Source organism: Callithrix jacchus, chromosome 1 (assembly GCF_049354715.1).
Source record: "Callithrix jacchus isolate 240 chromosome 1, calJac240_pri, whole genome shotgun sequence".
NCBI classification, from domain to species: Eukaryota; Metazoa; Chordata; class Mammalia; order Primates; family Cebidae; genus Callithrix; species Callithrix jacchus.
Genome location: NC_133502.1, coordinates 11,635,451 through 11,658,078, shown reverse-complemented (window position 1 = coordinate 11,658,078; position 22,628 = coordinate 11,635,451). Strand labels below are relative to the sequence as shown.

At 37.3% G+C, this 22,628-nt stretch overlaps 1 protein-coding gene across 13 annotated transcripts in view; it reads left to right on the top strand.

Moving 5' to 3' along the window:
• The window catches only part of UGGT2 (UDP-glucose glycoprotein glucosyltransferase 2), a 238,444-nt gene that overhangs the window by 90,592 nt on the left and 125,224 nt on the right, over positions 1-22,628 (top strand). For 11 of the 13 annotated variants that reach the window (XR_013533952.1, XM_078368500.1, XM_078368709.1 and 8 more), the window contains one exon: positions 707-857. The exons of the other annotated variants lie outside the window; for them this stretch is intronic. Coding sequence is in view for 10 of the 11 variants with exons in the window: in XM_078368500.1 (XP_078224626.1) it covers positions 707-857 (151 nt within the window). In the remaining variant the exon portion in view is untranslated. The remainder of the gene's footprint in view (positions 1-706; positions 858-22,628) is intronic. 13 annotated transcript variants of the gene reach the window in all.

The window sequence follows — 22,628 nt, the reverse complement described above, 5'->3', positions numbered from 1 at the left end:
CTGGGGAGAAAGGCAGGTAGGACTGATGAAGTACATAAGCAGGGTCTTACATATCTACATTAAAACATTCTGTTCTAGCCTACCAAAGAGTCTTTTATATATATTTGCTTCTGAATAGTCACCTCAGCCACACAATTGATAAAGAGTAGTTTAAAGATTTAGATTTCCCAATTTATTGTCACTGGGGTTATTGTTGATGTTGTTGTTTACAGTAATACTTTATATCATGTTTAAGAACTCTCAAATTATATGTAATAAGAAATTTAAATTTGTATTCAAACACATGTGAACTTCATGCTTTAATGGGGCTTCCTCTGTATTCAAATTTTATACTTTGTCTTGTTTGATCTTATGTTATTTTTGTAGTAGGTTTGTCAAAAGAATGACCTGATTTTTTTTTCTTATTGTCTTTCTCAAAGCTGATCACACCCTCATGACTTTGATAAAGAATACAATAGTCTTTGTTTTATCTTTTAAATAATAATAAGATTTTACTACCACTTAAATTATGTAAGTTTACTCTGGATCACTAATTAGAACTATTTGTCTCATTTCTTAGTTTAATTTAATAATACATCTTCCTGCTGTTAATGAAAATATCAAAAAAAAAACTTGTTTCTAATGCCTTAAGAAATTGCTCAAACTTTAAAAGATTTGTTTGAAATTTGGAAAATCAAAATAAAACTTTTTTTCTTTGAATGTATAGTATTTTGGATATGCTGAAATTAGAAGGAAAAATGATGAATGGCCTTCGCAATCTTGGGATCAATGGGGAAGATATGAGCAAATTTTTAAAATTAAAGTCACACGTTTGGGAACATACTTATGTGTTAGATACTCGACATTCTTCTATAATGGTAAGTGCTTATATTATTCCTTGTTGTAAAACGTGTAGTATACTTAAGGCTTAACATAAAATGAAATATTGGCAGGCCTGACAATAAATTTCAGCATTTTGGAACAGTTGTCAGTGAAAAGAGAAAGTAAAACTATAGACCCATCTCCTCTCCCACTTGCAAATTCCTTCTCCTACTACATAGTCTGTTTTGTCACAAGAATACCTACTCTCATTCAGTGTCCTTTCCAACTTCAGAGATAAAACAAGAAAAAAAAGAATAATCACATGAACAATAACAACAATAAGATACCAAATACATAGTTAGCATCTGAGGTTTATAACCTCAGGGCTATCACCTTGGGCTTTTATCACCTTGGGCTAGGCATGGTGTCTCATGCCTGTAATCCCAGCAGTTTGGGAGGCCAAGGTGGGCAAATGACAAGGTCAGGAGTTTGAGACAAGCTTGGCCAACATGGTGAAACCCCATCACTACAAAAAATACAAAAAATTAGCTGTGTGTAGTGTTGGGTGCCTGTAATACTAGCTACTCAGGAGGCTGAGGCAGGAGAATCACTTGAACCCAGGAGGTGGAGGTTGCAGTGAGCCAAGATCACGCCACTGCACTCCAGCCTGGGCAACAGAGACCGTCTAAAAAAAAAAAAAAAGTGTTACCTTAACATGATGAAAGCCCTGCCTAAACAATTTGCAGTGGCTTCCAAAGGTTCTGGTTTGTGTATTACGGCCCAAGGGATTTTTTTTTTAAGAAATTTGATCCTATCACCCTTTCTTGCTTATGCACAGAAATGGCTTTCAGTATGGCCTATGAGGCTGCAAATGGCTGCTCTTTATCTCATGCTTAGAAAGCACTTTTTCCTTTATCCAGTTAACTCCTATTCCTTGTTCGGACTTAATTGAAACAGCCCTTTCTGAGAGAAATTTTAACAATCCAGATGATTTTTTAAATGTACACATTGTGTTAGAGAATCCCCTGAGACCACTCTCTAATCCAGTGATTTGCTAGAAGGACTTGCAAGACCCAGAAGTTGTTATATTCATGGTTATGGCTTAGTAGAGCAAAATGATATGAAAAAATCAGCAGGGGTGAAGTCCAGAGGAAACCAGGCATAAGTTGTCAGGAGTTCCCTACTAGTGGAATTGCATGCTTAATGTGGTATGTGACAATATGTGCAAAGTGCTACCTACCAGGAAGCTCACTTACTGGAGCCTGAGTTCAGGACTGTGAGAGAGGATCCATCATGTAGACATACAGTGGCTCTTCGTACTTGCCGTCAGTGGCTGGAGCTCCAGACTGAGGAAAAGCAGGTGTTTATTATAACTCATATTGTTTTTATAAACTCTGGACAAACTGCTGGAACTGCTGCAGCTTGGCTCTGCGTCCTAGCTGTGCAAAGCACTCTTTTATCAGTCAGAACGTTCCAAGAGCTTAATTACCAAGAGCCAGTCAAGAGCCAGTCATGAAAATGGGCTCTTCCTGGGAATATCCAAGGTGTGAGCAACCCAAGCCTGTTGAGTTAAACCTTTTATGAACACATGTATTGTCTATAATATGCGATTCTTCATACACATATACATGTATGGGTGTATGCACGTGTATTAGACCATTCTTACATTGCTATAAAGAAATACCTGAGACTGGGTAATTTATAAGGAAAAGAAGTTTAATTGGCTTAGAATTCTGCAGGGTTTATAGGAAGCATGGTGCCAACATCTGTTTGGCTTCTGGGGAGGCCTTAGGAAGCTTTTACTTACAGCAGAGGGCAGAGGGAGCAGATATCTCATATGGCAAGAACAGGAGTGAGAGAGAGTGTTGGAGGGTAGGTACCATACACTTAACCAGATCTTGCTAGAACTCACATCACAAAGACAACACCAAGGCGTGAGGGATCTGCCCCCATGACCCGACACGTCCCCCCGGGCCCTACCGCTGGCATTGGGGATTACAATTCAACATGAGATTTGGGTGGGGACAAATATTCAAATTATGTCAGCACATATTCATATATTAAATGTCAGAACTATTACTCCCTTTGTATATTTATCAGAGTTTTAGTTTTACATTTATACTGTGATGCTTTTATAGTTGTTTCTTATTAGACTATATATAAAGTCCGTGAAGGTAGAAATTTGTTTCATTTTTTTCTCTTACCATTGTGAATCTGGTTTTAGTAGGTACTCAATAAATATAAATATTCGCTAAATGAATAATTATTTATCTGAAAACAACATAAAACATCATTTTTAATGATGAAACTCTGGAACCCTTACAGTTACAACATGATCAATATAATTATTCTTATGATTTAGCATTATTAAAAAGGGCATAACTGTTAGAAATGAGAAAATAAAAGTGTTGCATGACAAGACTGTATAACTGAAACTCCTCAAAGAAAGATACTATAATTAATATGGGTTTAATAAAATGGGTTTGAAGTGACATGATAAAGATCAAAAGTGTTTCTTTAAAAATCTACTTGGAAGACAATGATTTAATAACATAAAAATGTAAATACCCTAATAATAACCACTATAGAATAATATATAATCTCAATACCTAATAATAAAAACTAGAATTTAACTGAGGAAGTGTGAATTGGCATATCCTTTTGAAGAGTTGTGCCTGTGGTGCCCTTACAAACAATACATAGTTTGATCTAGTAATTTCACTCCTGGAAACCATCATAGAGAAATAGTAGGAAATGGAAAAAAAAATCTTTAGGCCCAAAGATATCTTTATCATTACATATTTTTAAAGCAAATTAGAAACTAGTTAGGTATGTAACAGAGAAATGTTATATATTGTACATTCACACAACCGAGTATAATTAAGACATGAAAATTATGTTCATAAATATGACAAGAGAATACTGTTAAGTAAAAAATTTAGAATTATGTAAAAATGACATAAGATCAGAAAGAAATATATCAAAATTTAAGGCATTAATGGGTGATATGGTTTAGTGAGTAGTTTTAATTTTTTCTTCATGTTCTTCTGTGAATTCCAAACTTTAAAGTGTGGGCATGTATTATTTACATGATCGTAACAAAAAAGTTTTTTTTAATTGATACACGATATTTTACATATCTATGAGAATCATGTTATATTTTCTTATGTGCATAAAATGTGTAATGATCAAATCAGTATATCTATCACTCTCAGTATTTATCATTTCTATGTGTTGGGAACATTTCAAGTCCTTTTTTTTAGCTACTTTGTATTATGTAATATATTGTTGCTAACTATAAACCCTACTTTGCCATTGAATAGTAGAATTTATACTTTCTAACTGTATAGATAACTGTTTGTACCTATTGACTAACCTCTCTTTATCAACCGCTCACACCAGCAGGTACTTCCCAGCCTCTGGGGTCTATCATTCTACTCATAATTCCATGAGGTCAATATTTTTAGCTCCCACTTACAAGTGAGAACATGGGATATTGGTCTTTCTGTGTCTGGCTTATTTCACTTAATACAGTTACGTCTAGTTTCATCCGTGTTGCTGCAAATGACATTTCATTCTTTTCTGTGACCAAATAATATTCCATTGTGAATATATACCACATATTCTTTTTTTGTTCATCTGTTGATAGACACTTATGTTGATTATATATGTTTACTATTGTGACTAATGCTATAATAAACACGCAAGTGAAGGTATCTCTTTGAGATGTTGATTTATTTTCCTTTCAATAAATACCCTTTAATAGGATTGCTGGATTGGATGGTAGTTCAGTTTTCAGATTTTGGAGACATCTCCAAAGTGTTTTCCATTGTGGTTATACTAGTTTACATTCCCAGCAACTATTCAAGAGTTGCTTTTTTCTGCATCCTCACCAACAGAATCTTTATTCAAGAGGGTGTCCTTTCCCAAATACATGTTTTGGCACATTTATCAAAAATCAAATACCAGTTGGCTGTAAATACGTGAATTATTTTTCTGGATTCTCTATTCTCTTTCATTAGTCTGTGTGTCTGACTTTATATCAGTACCATGATGTTTTGGTTACTTTAGCTATATTTTCAAATCAGGTGGTGTGACGCATCCAGTTTTGCCTTTAGATCTTCAGGCTCTTATTTGGTTCTATACAAATTTTAGGATTTTTTTCTATCTCTGTGAAAAATAACCGTGGCTTAATAGAGATTGTATTGAATCTGTAGATTGCTTTGGGCAGTATCATCATTTTAATATTTATCTGAACTATAAGCATGGGATGTTTTTCCATTTGTGTCTTTTTCAATTTCTTTCAATCAGTGTTTTGTGGTTTTTCTTGTACAGATCTTTTATCTTCTTGGTTAAATTAATTCATAATTACTTTTTGCAGCTACTGTAAATGGGATTACTTTCTTGGCTATTTCATTATTGGTGTATAGAAACACTGTTGATTTTTGTATGCTGATTTTATAATCTGCAAATTAATGAATTTATCAGTTCTGAGAATTTTCTGGTCGAGTTCTTGATTTTTCTAGATACACAATCATGTTGTGTGCAAAGAGGGACAGTTTGACTTCATTTTTTCCAATAAAAATAAAATAAAATGGATGCATTTTATTTGTTTCGTTTGCCTGATTGCTTTGGTTAGGACTTCCAGCACCACAATTAATAGGAGTAGTGAAAGTGGGCATCCTTGTCTTGTTCCAGTTTCTAGAACATTTCAGCTTTTCCACAGTGCGTATGATGTTAGCTGTGTGTTTGTCATTTCTGGCCTTTGTTTTGTGCTGAGGTATATTCCTTTGTTGCCTGGTCTGTTTAGGGTTTTTAATCATGATTGAATGATGAATTTAATCAAATACTTTTTCTGCATCTATTGAGAGGATTTTTTTTTATTCTATTGATGTGATGTACAACATTTGTTCATTCATGTATGTAGAACCATCCTTGTATCTCTGGGGTTAATACCACTTGATCATGGTGTATTATCTTTTTGATGTGCTGTTGGATTTGGCTTGCTAGTATTTTGTTGAGAATTTGTGCGTCAGTGATACAGATTGGCTGTGTCCTCACCCCAGTTTCATCTTGAATTTCCACATGTTATGGGAGGGATGCAGTGGGAGGTAATTGAATCATGGGGGCAGATCTTTCCATGCTGGTCTCATGATAGTGAATTATTCTCATGAGATCTGATGGTTCTGTAACAGAGAGTTTCCCTGAACACATTCTTTTTTTGTCTGCTACCACCTATGTTAGATGTAACTTGCCCCTCCATGCCTTCCATCATGATGGTTAGGCCTCCCCAGCCACCTGGAACTGTTAAGTTCATTAAACCCTTTTTCCTGGGGGTCCAAAGTGGCTCCCGCTGTAGGTCATGGCACTCGCGAAGGTGAGGTCATCAGTTCAAGGCTAACCTGAGCAACCTCATAAGCTCAAACTGATTGGCAAAAAAAAAAACCAAAAAAACCCTTTTTCCTGTTTAAATTTCCCAGTCTCGGGTATGCCTTTATCAGCAGCGTGAAAATGGACTAATACAATCAGGAATATTGGCCTGTGTTTTTTCTTTATTGTTGTGTCCTTGTCTGGTTTTGGTATCAGGGTAATGCTGGTTTCATAGAATGAGTTAGGGATAATTCTCCCCCATTCATTTTGTTGGGAATAATTAGAGGAGAATTGGTGTTAGTTTTACTTGGAAGTTTGGTAGAATTAGGCAGTAAAGCCGTCTAGTCCTGGAATCTTCTTTGTTGGGAGACTTTTCATTACTAATTGAATCTTATTATTCATTATTGGTTTGTTCAGGTTTTCTGTTTCTTCTTAATTCAATCTTGGTGTGTTGTATGTGTCCAGAAATGTATCCATTTCTGCCCAGGTTTCCAGTTTGTTAGTGTATAGTTTTCTATAATAGTCCCTGATGATCCTTTTTGTTACTATGATATCAGTGTGCTTCTTCACTTCTGACATTTTTGGGGGGGCCTTCTCTGTTTTCCATGGTTAGTCTAACAAGTGGTTTATCTTTTCAAAAAGGAAACTTTTCATTTTGTTGATCCTTTGTATTTTTTTTTAGTATTGATTTCATTTAGTTCTGCTCTGATATTATTTGTTTTTTCTACCAATTTGGGATTCTTTTCTTATTCCTTGAGATGCATCATTAAATAGTTTATTTGAATCTTTCTCCTGTTTGATAAGAGTTTATTGTTCAAAACTTCTTTATTAGCACTGCTTTTGCTGTATCCCACAAGTTTTAGTATGCTGTGTTTACATTCTTCATTTGTTTCAAGAAATCTTTTTATTTTTCCTTCATATCTTTCTTAACCTAATAGTTATTCAGGAGCATGTTGTTGAATTTCCATGTATTTGTATGACTTCCAAAGTTCCTCTTGTTCTTGATTTGTAGTTTTATTTCCTTGTAGTCTTAGAAGATACTTGATATAATTTTAATTTCTAAAAATTTATTGGGACTTGTTTTTGTTTCCCAACATATGCCATATCCTGGAGAATATTCCATCTGCTGGTAAGAAGAATGTGTATTCTGTAGCTTTCAGTAAATTCCTTTTAAGTCCATTTTGTCTAATGTACAGTTCAAATCCAGTATTTCTTTTTAATTTTCCATCTAGGTAATGCTGAGAGTGGGGTATTGAAGGTTTCAGCTATTATTGTATGGGAGAGTCTCTCTCTCTAGCTGTAATAATGTTTGCTTTATATCTGTAGGTACTCCAGTGTTGGGTGCATATATGTTTAGGAGTGTTTTACCTTCTTGCTGAATTTATCCCTTTATCATTATGTAATGATCATCTTTGTTTTTGACCTAAAAGTTTATCTGATAAAAGTATAGATATTCCTGCTTGTTTTTAGTTCCTGTTTGCATGGAATATCTTACTCCATTCCTTTACTTTCAGTTTATATATCTCTTTACAAGTGAGATGAGTTTATTTTAGGCAGTGTGTGGGTAGGTCATGTTTTTTAACCCATTCAGCCAATCTGTATCTTTTAAGTGTAAAGTTAAATTCATTTACATTCAAGGTTATTATTGACATGTGAGGGCTTATTTGTGTCATTTTATTAGTTGAATTCTGATTATTTTGTGAGTTCCCCCCATCCCCCCCCAGTATGCTGTGTTTACATTCTTCATTTGTTTCAAGAAATCTTTTTATTTTTCCTTCATATCTTTCTTAACCTAATAGTTATTCAGGAGCATGTTGTTGAATTTCCATGTATTTGTATGACTTCCAAAGTTCCTCTTGTTCTTGATTTGTAGTTTTATTTCCTTGTAGTCTTAGAAGATACTTGATACAAGTACAAACTAACAATTGTATCTTGTTGGTTTTCTGTATTGATAACATCTGAATCTTTTTTTTTTTTTTTGAGACAGTTTCACTCTCGTTACCCAGGCTGGAGTGCAATGGTGCGATCTCAGCTCACCACAACCTCCGCCTTCTGGGTTCAGGCAGTACTCCTGCCTCAGCCTCCTGAGTAGCTGGGATTACAGGCATGCACCAACATGCCCAGCTAATTTTTTGTATTTTTAGTAGAGACGGGGTTTCACCATGTTGACCAAGATGGTCTCCATATCTTGACCTCGTGATCCACCCGCCTCGGCCTCCCAAAGTAACATCTGAATCTTTTATCTGACTTCAGTGGTTTGCTCTACCAGTGGTATTTATGTTTCTGCATGGTAGATACCATTCTTTCACTTCTAGGTATAGTACTCCCTTAAGCATTTCTTGCAGGGGTGTTCTAGTGATGAGGAATTCCCTCAGCTTTTGCTTGTCTGGGAAAGACTGTTCTCCCACATTTATGAAAGATAACTTTGTTGGGTTTACTATCCTCAGCTGGTAGGCATTTTCTTTCATCACTTTGAATGTATAATGCCATTTTCTCCTGGCCTGTAAGGTTTCTGTGGAGAAATCTGCTGTTAATCTGATGGGTGTTCCCACTAGATGCTTTTTACTGCTATTTATAGAAATCTCTCTTTCTCTTTAACTTTGGACAGTTTGACTACAATTTTCCATGGACAGAACCTTTTGGAATTGTATCTATTTGGGAATCTCTGTGCCTCCAGTTTCTGGATGTCTGAATTTCATTAGACTTGGGAAGTTTTTATCTGTTATTTCATTAAATAGGTTTCCTAACACTTTCATTTTTCTTTACCTTCTGGGACACCAAATATTTAGTTGGTTTATGGTGTCCCATATGTCAGATAGCCTTTGCTTATTTTTATTTTATTTTTTGACTAGGATATTTTTAAAGTCTTGTCTTAAAATTCCGAGATTCTCTCTTCTACTTGATCTAGTCTACTGTTGAAGCTTTTCAATGTATTTTACATTTCTTTCAATGAATTCCTTAGTTCCAGAATTTCTATTTCATTCCTTTTTATGATAACTTTCTCTTTGGTAAATTTCTCACTTATATCCTGAATTGTTTTTCTTATTTTTTTGTGTTGTTTTAAAGAATTCTCTTATGTCTCACTAAGCTTGTTTAATATCAGTATTTTGAATTGTTTTTCTGGGATTTCATAAATTTCTTTTAGATTGGGATCTGTTGCTAGAGAATTACTGTGTTCCTTTGGAGGTTGCTTGTTTATGTTCTTGTGTCCTTACATTGACATTTGTGCATTTGGTGTAAGTTACTTATTCCATTTTTAGTTTTTGAATTTGCATTCTTAGAGGAAGACTTTTTCCTGACCATGTATCTATGGTGTTAGTTGCATAGGACACTTTGGCATTTTTTTCTGAATATATATAGTAGGGTAATCTCTGTATGATTTCTTCATCTGTAAATAGCATCAATGGTGTCTCTCTTTCTAGATGGCTTATAGCACAGTTGCTAGTGGAGGCTGTGATGAAGTTTTGCTGAAATGTGGGACACCATTTGGGCCAGACTTGGGGCCCTATAGGTGGCAGTGGTGGGTTGAGCCTGCCTGTCCTTGGCCCCCAGGGTGCTGTACACTGGCACTAGTGTTAGCAGGTGGAGAGAGGTTGATTCTTGGGCCTCTAGATGACTTGCTTGGGTGCTGGAAACAGCAGTGGTAGGTGGGTTCTTGAGCACCTGAGCAGTGGTTGTGGCATGGGCAATGGCAGTAGCAGTGGTGGGACAATTCTCTGAATTGTCCCAAAGGTCCATGCCAGTGTTGGCAGTAGCTGTGATGGACTGAGTCAGCCATTGCTCAGGCCCTGAGGTGATGGTAGTGGCAGGTTGGGTGGGCATGACACTGGGAGATGTGCTCAGATGCCAATGGTAATGGATTGGGGTGGGTGATCTCCAGGTTTCTTGACAGCATGCTCAGGTACTGGGAGTGATAGAACCAGGCAAGATGGTTCTTAGGCCCCATGTTGGTACATTCAGGCTCTGGCTATGGTTGGTGAGCAGAGGGGCAGCTGGATGATCCACCAGCCACAGGTGGAATGCTCAGATAGAGGCAGCAGCAGCTGTGCTGCCGTTCTGTTAGCTGGGAGGGTGGGGTCACTTTCAGTGGGAACAATTGGAGGCAGGTGGCTGGGGGCACACTTTGCTCGCCCTGTGTCCCCACCCTTACACACAGCTTGCAGCAGGCAATGGAATCTGTCTTTGGGTGCATGAAAATGTGTGATTGCTCCTCTGCCAGTGGCTTCCTCCGTGGCCCTAGCAGGGAATGTCAGTGGGACCCCAGGGATATGGATATGCAGGGGCTGTTGGGCCCCATGGCAAGACACAGTCTGTGGGGTCTGGGCTCTCAAAATGGTGCCATATGGCAGCAGCTTAGGACTCAGGGTTTGTGGGACTGGGCATGAGCTCCCTCTCTGGTTCAGTAGTGGCATTGTACACTCTCCAGATAGCTCTCTGTCTCAGGGCCCATGAGGGTCAAGGGGCTTTCCCATGGTTAGGATGGTAGGAAACCGTAGTGGAAATGTGGACCGCTGGGGATCTGTCACTTATACTTTCCTTGCATTAGGGAACCTCTCTGGGCTTCCAGCCAATACCAGCCTACCAGTCTGCCTTATGTCTCTCTCCTTTCTTGCTTTCAGTTTTTCCTGTTACTTCTTTGGAGAATTCCAGTGTTCTCTCTTAGATGATCTATTCGAAGTGTGATTATCTACTTACTATTTTGGTTTCTCTCTATGGAAGAGGCAAGTAACAGATATATCTATTTAGCCATCTTGAAGTCCCTTCTAAAAAATAGTTTTTAAGGGGAAAAAAACCTCTGTAATTTTTACTAATTGTTTTATATAGAAATGTAAGGGATTCCCTCTGAAGCATCTCAGTTATTATTAGATGATTTTGTCTTACCTGAACAACCTTCCAGCTCATAAATGTATATGCTTTCTCAGAGCCAAAGGACTGTAGCAGCCCCAAGAAAATGCCATATTCCCTGAATATCAGAAACTTCAGACTCAGGAAAAATAACAAATTACTAATTAGTTATCATTTGTGTTTTCTAGAACACTAAGTGGCTTGTTATAGCTACTTGTTACTGTTTCTGCCACTCTTTAGACCATATTCTTTCACTGGCTAGATTTTACTTTTACTTCCTCTTTAATCTCAATAGCAGATGTCTTTTCTAAAAAAGTTATGTCAGGAAAACAAATGACCATGTCAGTAATCTTAATACTTGTGTCTGGTATTTAAGAATTTGTGCTTTTTAACTTTTGTAGAAGAATGCTGAGAGAGAGTCACACAAAATGAGTGAAGTAATTTTCAAGGCTATTCTAGACATAGTAAACAGACCTATAAAGAAATCTTCCAATTCTGTTTGCAAAATGATATCCTACCTTGCTTCTGAGGTTGGCAGCAGAGGATAATCATTCTGTGTGTGGAGGAGCAGTTGGATTTTTAAGCCCTTATGCTGCTCCCGTTGCCCCCACACATTGCAGGGCCCCTTTTCCCTGGGTTGTCTCTCAGATTCTGGCAAGCTTTCAGAGATCAGTCTCAGATGGTACACTTCCCTTCTCTGCCACCCTGCTGTAGACTGTCTCTTCAGAAGCACTAACAGGACTGTTAATTTGACAAAATTACCACAGGCCCAAAACCCCAGGAATTCCAGTCCGTAAGCAGTATAGCTGGAACCCACCCTCCATAAAGGTTGTAACAAAGTATTTTTTATTCAGATAAATATGCATAGCATAATATTTGCTCTTTTAACCATTCATTGGCATTAAGTACATTCACAGTATTGTACAACCATCACCACTGTTTATTTTCAGAACTTTTTCATTTCCCCGAACAGAAACTCAGTACATGTTAAATAATAAATCCCCATACCCTTCTTCCTGAAGCCTCTGGTAAGTTCTACTTTCTATCTCTATTAATTTGACTATTCATACTTCATGTAAGTGGAATTTTAAGAACAATATTTGTTCTTTTTGTGTCTGGCTAATTTCATTTAGCATGACATTTTCAGGGTTCAGCCATGATGTAGCATGTATCAGAGTTATGTTTCTTTTTAAGACTGAATAATATTTCATGAATGTACATGCCACATTTTGTTTATCCATTCATCTGTTGATTGACATTTATGCTGCTGCTAACTTTTGGCCATTATGAATAATGCTGTGCTATGAACTTTGGTGTACAAGTGTCTGTATGAATCTCTCCTTTCAATTCTTGTGGTATATATCTAGAAGTAAAATTGCTGAATCATGCGGTAATTCTCTGTCTAACTTTGAGAAACTGCCAAACTGTTTTTCCCAGCTGTTGCATCATTCTTTATTCCCACTGTTAGTTCACAAGTGTTCCCGTTTCTCCACATCCTCACTAGTTCTTGTTATTTTCTGGTTTGGGGATGTTTTGCTTTTTGGTCATTGCCATTCTAATGAGTGTGAAGTGGTAACTCATTGTGGTTTTGATTGCATTTCCCTAATGACTAGTGATGTTGAACATCGATTCAGAATACCTGTTGGCTATTTGTATATCTTCTCTGGAGGAATGTCTGTTCAAGTCCTTTGCCCATTTTTAATTGGGTTTTTTTTGTTGAGTTGTAGGCATCCTTTATATATTCTGGATATTAATTCATTATCAGATATATGATTTGCAAATGTTTCTTCCCATTCTGTAGGTTGCCTTTTGACTCTGTTGGTCGTGTCCTCTGAGATACAACAAAATTTTAATTTTGATGTATTCCAGCTTCTTTGTTGTTACCTTTGCTTTTAGTGTTATATCCAAGAAGTCATTGCCAAATCCAATGTCATGTTTTTTGCTTATATCTGTTTCTAAGAGTATTATAGTTTTAGCTCTTACCTTTAGGACTTTGATCCATTTGAGGTAATTTTTGTATATTATGTGGAGTAAGGGCCCAACTTCATTCTGATACAAGGGAGATACATCTCCTTTGATACATGAGGATTACAATTCAACATGAGATTTGGGCGGGAACACAGAACCAAACTATATTATTCTTCCCCTAGCCCCTCCCAAATCTCATGTTTTCTCACATTTCATAACACAAGCCTTCCCAACAGTCCTTCCAAGTCTTAGCATAAGCCCAAAATTCCAGTATCATCTGAGACAAGGCAAGTCCCTTCCACCTATGAGATTGTAAAATTAAAAAAAAAAAGTTAGTTACTCTAAGATACAATGGGTATACAGGCATTGGGTAAATGTTGCCACTTGAAATTGGAGAAATTGGCCAAAATAAAGGGGCCATGGGCCCTATAGAAGTCTGAAACCCAGCAGGACAATTGTTCAATCTTAAAGCCCCCAAATAATCTCCTTTGACTTCACATCTCACATCCAGGGCACACTGATGCAAGGGGTAAGCTCCCAAGGCCTTGGGCAGCTCTGCCTCTCTGGTTCTGCACAGTACAGCCTCCATGGCTGCTTTCATGGGCTGATGTTGGCTTCCAAATGCACAGTGCAAGCTGTCAGTGGATCTACCATTCTGGGGTCTGGAAGATACTGGCCTCTTCTCACAGCTCTACTAGGCGATGCCCTTGTGGGAACTCTGTGTCGGGGCTCCAACCCCACATTTTCCTTCCACATTGCCCTAGTAGAGGTCCTCCATGAGGGCTCCATCTTTGCAGCAGACTTCTACCTGGATATCCAAGTGTTTCTGGACACCCAAGTGTTTCCATACATTCCCTGAAATCTAGGCACAGTTTTCAAACCTCAGTTCATTACTTCTGCACGTCTTCAGGCCCAACATCATGTGGAAACTGCCAATGCTTGGGGCTTACACCCTGTGAGGCCACAGCCTAAGCTATATCTTAGCCCTTTTTAGCCACAAGTGGAGCTGGAGTGGCTGGGATTCAGTCCTTCATGTCTTGAGGCTGTACAGAGCAGGCAGCATGGCCCTGGCTCATGAAATCATTTTTATTCCTAGGCCTCTGGGCCTGTGATGACAGGGACTTCCATGAAGATCTCTGAAATGCCCTAGAGATATTTTCCCCTTGTGTTGGCAGTTAACATTTGACTCCTCCTTACTTATAAAAATTTCTGCAGCAGGCTTGAATTTCTCCCTAGTAAATGGGTTTTCCTCTCTACAGCATGATTGGACTGCAAATTTTCTCAACTTTTTTGCTCTGCTTTTCTTTTAAATATAAGTTCCAGTTTTACATAATCTTTCTTCACATAGGTCACCTCTTGAATGCTTTGCAGCCTAGAAATTTCTTCTACCAGATACCCTAAATCATCACTCTCAAGTTCAAAGTTCCACAGATACCTAGGGCTGGGACAAAATGCTACCAGTCTTTTGCTAAAGCATAGCATGAGTGACCTTTGTTCCAGTTCTTAATAAGTTTCTCATATCCATCTGAGACAACCTCAGCCTGGAGTTCACTGTCTATGTCACTATCAATATTTTGGTCAAAACCATTCAACAAGATTCTAGGAAGTTCCAAAGTTTCCCACATCTTCCTGTCTTCTGAGCCCTCCAGACCATTCCAACCTCTACCCATTTCCTACTTCTAAAGTTGCTTCCACATGTATAGCAGTGACCCCTACCAGTACCACTTTTCTGTATTAGTTTGTTTTCACATTGCTATAAAGAACTACCTGAGACTGGGTAATTTATTGACTTACAGTTTCACAGGCTGTAGAGAAGCATGACCTGGGAGGCCTCAGGAAACTTAAAATCATGGCAGACTGTGCAGGGGAAGCAAGCGCATCTTACCGTCATGAAGCAGACAAGAGCAAGCAAGCAAAGGATCAAGCGCTAAACACTTTTAAACAACCAGATCTCGTGAGAACTCACTAACAAGACAGCACTAGGGGGATGGTGCTAAACCATTATAAACTGCCCCCATCATCTAGCACCTCCCACCAGGCCCCTCCTTCAACATCTGGGGATTACAGTTTGACATGAGATTTGGGTGGGGACACAGCCAAACCATACTAATTTCCGTATACTAAAATATGTTACAGATTTCAAAAAACATGTGCATCAATGTGTTCTCTAATAGACTTTTTTTTTTTTTTTGAGATGAAGTCTCACTCTGTCACCCAGGCTGGAGTGCAGTAGTGCAATCTTGGCTCACTGCAACCCCTGCCTCCCATGTTCAAGTGACTCTCCTGCCTCAGCCTCCCAAGTAGCTGGGATTACAGGTCTGTTCCACCATGCCTGGCTAATTTTTGTGTTTTAGTAGAGATGGGGTTTCAGCATCTCGGCCAGGCTTGCCTTGAACTCCTGACCTTGTGATCCACCCACCTTGGCCTCCCAAAATGCTGAGATTACAGGTATGAACCACCATGCCCTGCCTCTAATAGATTTTATATATAGTAAATGTTTAAAACCATATTTTGTGACTGTTCCAGATGTAATGGAGATAACCCAAGTGTGTACTAAGTGCACATGTTAATATCTCCCCAAATGTGTCTACAGATAAATGTTACTGCCCCACTTTAAGGATTTTTCTGCCTCATTTAATTATAAAAGTCATAAATATAATCCTCTAGTGGAAGATTTAAACATAAGTTTGCACTTGTAGTGAGACATATATTCAGTTAAAGTCAATTTTCTGGAAATATTAATGGATTATACTGGACCTCTAATCCATTAACTCTAAGTTAATGGTAGTTTGTATGATAACTAGCTAGCCAAAATTATGAATGTGTGTTCTAATCATGGAAAAGATTTTTTCTTAGCCATCTCTGTAGGTATGTACCTAATCTTGACACTAATAGTGATATGTGGTAGAGATAAGTCCAGTCACATTATAAGTGAATAGTTGAAGAGAATCTTTTCCATTGTTAGTACCACACAATAGAATATAGTTCAGATGGTATCTGAAAACCATCCCATTATTTTCAAATTAATAAGAACTCTTGGTTTTCACTGTGACTTAAAGATACTCAGTGTTTTCAATTTTAAGAAAATTGAGAAATTTATATATTATTTTAACTATATTCACAGCTTCTGGTTGTTATTGATGTGCTATATTAAAACAATCTTGTATTTTTTTAATTCTGATGTTAAACAGACCACTTTTTCTAGGCATGTACATTTTATAAATCCCAAATAAATACATTCAAAGCAATTTTAAAGGAGTAAATAGGAGAGCTTACTTCTTTTGACCAGCCATTAAAGTGAATTGTTTGGCTGTTTGATTAGAAATTCTATTGTAGATGAAATTTTATCACAATGTAATGAAAAATTGTTTCAACTGTTTATGCTCCTCTACTGTGAGTAGACAATCATATATTTTGGGAAAAAATGAATTTTGTGAAAACCAAAATAAAAATTATTGTAGGTGCCTAGGGGAACATAACTGTGATTAGTTCAGTGTTTCTAGGCTTTTTGTAGAAGAGTATTTTTTAAAGTCTAGTTTATGAATGTTTGACTTGCTATGAAGATGTATGTAATTATGTGTACAGTGAAATCAATAAAACATGACTTTGTGTACACAGATTCAGCTACAGACAATTTAGAGAAAAACGTGATTTAAGTTCAATTTCTTAAGCCTAAGAGTAAGCATGGAAGGAGAGAGCTAAATATGTTTTTCCTTAATTACTTTCAGTTTTCTTGTGTGTGTTATGAGACTTTTTTTTTTTTTTTTTGAGATGAAGTCTTGCTTTGTCACCCAGGCTGGAGTGCAGTGACATGATCTTGGCTCACTGCAACCTCTGCCTCCTGGGTTCAAGCAGTTCTCCTGCTCTAGCCTCCCAAGTAACTGGGACTACAGGCACATACCACCATGCCCGGCTAATTTTTTGTATTTTTAGTAGAGATGGGGTTTCACTGTGTTAGCCAGGATGGTCTCGATCTCCTGACCTTGTGATCCACCCTCCTCTGCCTCCCAAAATCCTAGGATTATAGGCATGAGCCACCATGCCTGACCAAGGCTTTTTTTTATACTATGGACGATGTATGATTGTGATTCTCTACTTTTAGTAATTTATAGAATTGTCAAAGGTAATTGTGACTTTTAATTTTTTCCTCAAACAGTGACTTTAGACCATATACTCTATAAATTGCACTAATACACCATTAAATAACAGAAGGTTGTTATGATTTTTCTAAACAAGAAAGACACAGATTGTCTATGTGGCTGAGAAGTACATTGAAACGTCAAAAATATGGATTGATTAATGCATTCTTGATTATATATATTAAGAACCATGAAGAGTTAAATGCTACCCATGTTGCAGGCTGACAGGTTAGCCTGTGACAGTTTTATGGATGCTGGCAATAAAGACAGAATTCCTGGGTCAGAAATGAAGGAGTCAGACACATAATAGCAGCAGGCAGAGTATTAGCACTTGTGCCAGTTCTCTGAACCCAGTTCCCACAGAGCATTGGGAAGGGAGCCAGTTGATATTGTTCAAATTAGGTTGCATTAAAGGAGAGGAATACTGAGCTTAGGACCTCAAATTTTCTAATGGGCAGTAAACATGCCTGACCTTTGCTTTAGAGGAACTCCTCACTATATAAGCATCCTTGAAAAGAAAGTCTGGAATCACAACAGTCATTATTTTTGTTCACAAAATGTGCAGAAACATGACAGCCCATGGATAATTACTTTCCAGTGACTCAATGTGTGGGGGTTGTTAGAGTGAGGATTGGCAGAAAGCACCAGCAGACGTTGGCAGGAGATCTAAGTTCCTTTTATGTAGGTAAAGGATATGGCTAATGGTACATAGAAGTGTGTACAGTAGTACAGTTTAAGGAACCCAGTAGAGGGAGGGGTTGGTTAGAGGGCCAGGCCTCCTTAGCTTTCAGTTTTCAAAGTGCTCAACCAGGGCTGCTGCATATCTTTTCTTGTACACTGTCCTTATGTACCTGGTGGAGGAAAGGAGTGTGGGGCTAAACTCTGAGAATATTTCTCCTGGCCGTATCCTGTGTGTGCCCTGCCTGATAAGAGGAATGGTTACATCCTTTTATAATTTGTCCTGCAGAGAGGGAACACGTTTATTAATTTTGTACACCTTGAAGTATTACTGTTTTGCAACTAACAGAAAAGAACCTTGAGTAGCAACAGCCTACACCCAGATACCACCTGATTTGTGTAAGAATCCTATCTAGGTTTTTTTTTTTCCTATCCAGATTCTTAAGCTTGCATTTCCCACTCCCACTAGGTTTCTGTTTTGTTTCATTTTTTTACCCTTTTGGCCTATTGCAACTTTTCTGGAAACTAATCTACCTATTTACCAGGTGCAAGTAACTTGTAAAAAATGATATCCGGCTGTACCACAGCCTGGTGGACACAGACTTTAGGCCTGCCTGAGTTCTTTTCCTGTAATTCATCCTCTTTCAAGATGATGAGAATTAATAATGGGAACATAGTATTTTGACTTTTTAAAACATTTTCTTGAATCTAGGGCAGAAAAAAAAATACCAGTCATCGTTATTATGAAAGCAACTTGTCCTACCCAGTGAGGATAAGTGCTATACTGAGTAAACAAAACAAAATAGTTCACATTTCTTAAGTAATTCAGTGATTCGTTCTTTATACCCTCTGCTTTCTTCTAAGATATCAGGCACAGAGCAGTGTTATACATTACAAGTTGAGTGTCCCTTATCCAAAATGCTTGGGACTGGAAGTATTTCAGATTTCAGAATTTTTTGGATTTTGGAATATTTGCATATATGTTTTGATGAAGAGTCAAATTCTGTAAAATATTTGAAGAGATTTATTCTCTGTCAAATATGAGTGACCAGTGGCCTGTGACATAGCCCTCAGGAGATCCTGAGAACATGTGCCCAAGGTGGTCAGGCTACAACTTGGGTTCATACAATTTAGGGAGGCATAAGACATCAATTGATACATGTAAGATGTACATGGGTTTGGTACATCTGGAAAGGCCGGAAAACTGGAAGCAGGGGCCTTCCAGGTTATGGGCGGATTCAAAGATTTTCTAGTTGGTAGTTGACTGAGTTGTTTTATAAAATCAGTAGAAAGGAATGTCTGGGTTAGGATAAGGGTTAGTAGAGACCAAAGTTTTATCCTGCAGATGAAGCCCTTGGGTGGCAGGCTTCAGAGAGAATAGATTATAAATGTTTCAAATCAGAGTCTGTTCTGTCAGTTGTAAGGTCTGTTTTAATGTTAATGCTAGTCAGCTGTGTCTGAATTCCAAAAGGGAGGAGGGAATAATGAGGCATGTCTGATTGTTGCGGGGCTTAGAATTTTATTTTTGGTTTACATACATAATGAGATATCTTGGAAAAGTGACCCAAGTCTAAACATGAAAGTTATTTATGTTTCATATATTCCTTATACCCATGACCTGAAGGTACTTTTAGATAATATTTTTTAAAAATTGTGTGTATGAAGCTAAGTTTGTGTACTTGAAACATCAGAAAACAAAGATATCAGGTGTGGAATTTTCTACCTGCAGCATCATGTGGGCACTCAAAAAGTTTCATATTTTGAAATGTTTTGGATTTTCAGATTAGGGATCCTCTACCTATAGTGTATTTGACTTATCTCTGAAGCATTTCCTTTTGAGCATCATGCTTAAGGACTCTCACAAACACTAAAAATTTTTTTTAACTATAGTAACTATTTTATTTTAGATAATAAAATAATCAGCACATGGCCCCTGGCCGTCTTCTCTTCAAACTGACCTCTTTATTCTTTAAACACTACCCGCTTCTGACAAGGTTTCGTATAGAGCATCTTGACTCTTTTTTTCTCCAAATGTGGAACTGCCTATTCACCGAGTTTTGTTTGGAGGAAAATAGTGCTGACAACCAAAATCTGGGCGTTAGATGTGCACTTCATATTTTTTCAATAAAATATTCAGAGTAGAATTCAGAGTGATGAAGGCAGAGCAAGAAAAAAATTTCTTCTTTTAAAAGGGCATGTATTTATGTTGGTAGTTCTAATTAACCTCTACCTTTATTTTCACCTCTTTAAACCAGTTTCCCCCTTTTCCTTTAGTTTCAACGTGCCTTGTTATATATTATATTAATAATGTGTTCAAATTACAGTTTTGGTCCTCCGTGCTGCACTGTCACCAAAGTTAAAGGCTCTTCTTTTGTAACTCTTAGTGCTAGTGCCCTGGTATTGCATTCAAAGTATGCAGGTTCTGACTGTCCCCCTCGTCAGCATCATTTGCCCTTCAACTCTTTGAAAAGAAAGGACATTGCAAAATTTTTCTAAAGAAATACTAAAGTATGCAGTGCACACATACAGTTCCATAAACTTAGACAGTAGCATAAAGGGAACAAAGACAGATTCAAGCTTTTCTGGATTTAACCAAAACTGTCCTTTGGCTCGGCACTTTGATGGCAACAGTGTCATCATTTATCTTCCATCACAGCCAGCTTTAGTGTTGACATTTCATATACCATGCGTTCATTCACTATTGTAGCAGTCAACGTTTTAAAAGCCAATTTAAAATGTCAGAAAATATGCCCAAAGTAATGTTAAGAATCATAATCATAGATCTTTAAAATTTTAAAAACTTAAAGTATAATAATTTTTTAGGTACATATTTTCATAACATTGTCTCGTTCAGTAAGAGTCACTCTGTAAAAGACATCAAGACATTTGGATCATAGCATGTTTTCATTATAGTTTTTATATAGTTGTCTTACATGTAGATACCCTCCTATACATATTTACTGTTAAATTATAGACGATCAGTCTCTAGGGGTTTGCATTTCCACGTGAGCATTGAGAATTTACTAGGTTTTAGCCACAAAGAGTAGGCTTGGTGACAATAATATAGTTTTAAGGTGAATTAAAACATGTCAGCCTCCTAATCTCATATGCTATGATATTCATATTATCTCCATAGAAGAGAAAACCCCCACAAACTCACTTTTTTCTTGTGACTTGGTAAATAAGTTTCAATAAGATCATAGAAGTAGAATATAATTGGCCTTCCATATCCAAGGGTTCCACATTCCTGGATTCAACTAACCATGGAATGAAATTATTCAAAAGTAATAAAATAAACAAAAATAATACAAATTTTTAAACAATATAGTATATTTATGTAACATTTGCTGTATGGTATTAAGCATTCTATGTAATCTAGAGATGATTTAAGATATATGGGAGGATGTGAGGAGGTTCTATGCAAATACTCTGCCATTTTATATAAGAGGCTTGTATAGTCTTAGATTTTGGTATCCTCTCTGAGTCCTGGAACCAATGCCCCACAGATACTAGGGGATGGGTATGTTTTGCCAAAATCTTAACAGACTGATGAGGGATAATGTTTTTGTCTTTGACCCCAGGCTTTGCTGGGGTCATCATATCTTTTTTTGTTTGTTTTTCATTTGCTTTTTTCTTGTGGCTTTTTAGAGATGGCCTTCACTAAGTGCTAGAGTATTACTTCTCAAACTATTCATAGTAACAGAATAGCATTTCCCCCCAACCTTTTGCCAGTCAATATCTTGGCCTACTCCTATGACTAATGTTTATCTTTTTTTTTTTTTTTTTTTTGAGACAGAGTCTCACTCTGCTGCCCAGGCGGTAGCACAGTGGTGTTATCTTGGCTCACCACAACCTCTGCCTCCTAGGTTCAAGCAATTCTCCTGCCTCAGCCTTCTGAGTAGCTGGAACTATAGGCAAGCACTACCATGCCTAGCTAATTTTTGTATTTTTAGTAGAGACGGTTTCACTATGTTAGCCAGGCTGGTCTCAAACTCCTGATCTCATGATCCACCCACCTCAGTCTCCCAAAGTGTTGTAATATGTATCTTGTACTGCATGTGGCACATGATAGGAGTTTGGTAAACCCCAAGGTGTCCTATACCATGTTCAGTGAGTTGAGATCACTGATTATGTGCTCAGATGTCATGGCCATGTCCAATTACTACAAGTTGTTGAACACTTAATCTCATTTTCTATACTTATAAGTACTTAACGCTCTGCAGACCACAAGTTAAGTTGCACTGTAGTTGAAAGTCTCATTTTGTCTGTTTAGGCACACCTGCTTTTAATCAGGAAAAGTAGCACTGCTTGAAGGCTCTGTATAATTCCCAGCTCCATTGGGAATGCGAGTTCCGATTGCCCTTTCCAAAAAAGCTGCTGAATTCTCACCCTTAGCCTTTGAGTCTAGACAAGGTGTGTTTCCTCCTTGGGCCTAGACTTCTCTGCACCTGTATCTTCCTTTCTCTTTTTTTCTCCGATTGACTAAACTCATTTACTTAACTTCAAATTCATTGATTCTTCTATGTGCTCATATATGTGTTAAGCTCCTCTCATTAATTTTTTGTTTCAATTATTATATTTTTAAATTCCAGTATTTTGATTTGGTTCTTCTTATAATTTTTATGTTTGTTGATTTGTCTTCATGCCTTCCTTTAGTTATTTAAACATTGTTCCTTTTAGCTATTTAAACATTGTTCCTTTTAGCTATTTGAACATGCACCCTAAATTCCTTTGTATTATTCATTCATCTGTGTGTGTCTCTTAATTCTGTCACCTTTTCTCTAAAGCCACTGCCTCTTAGTTTAGACCACAGTAAACTAATATCTG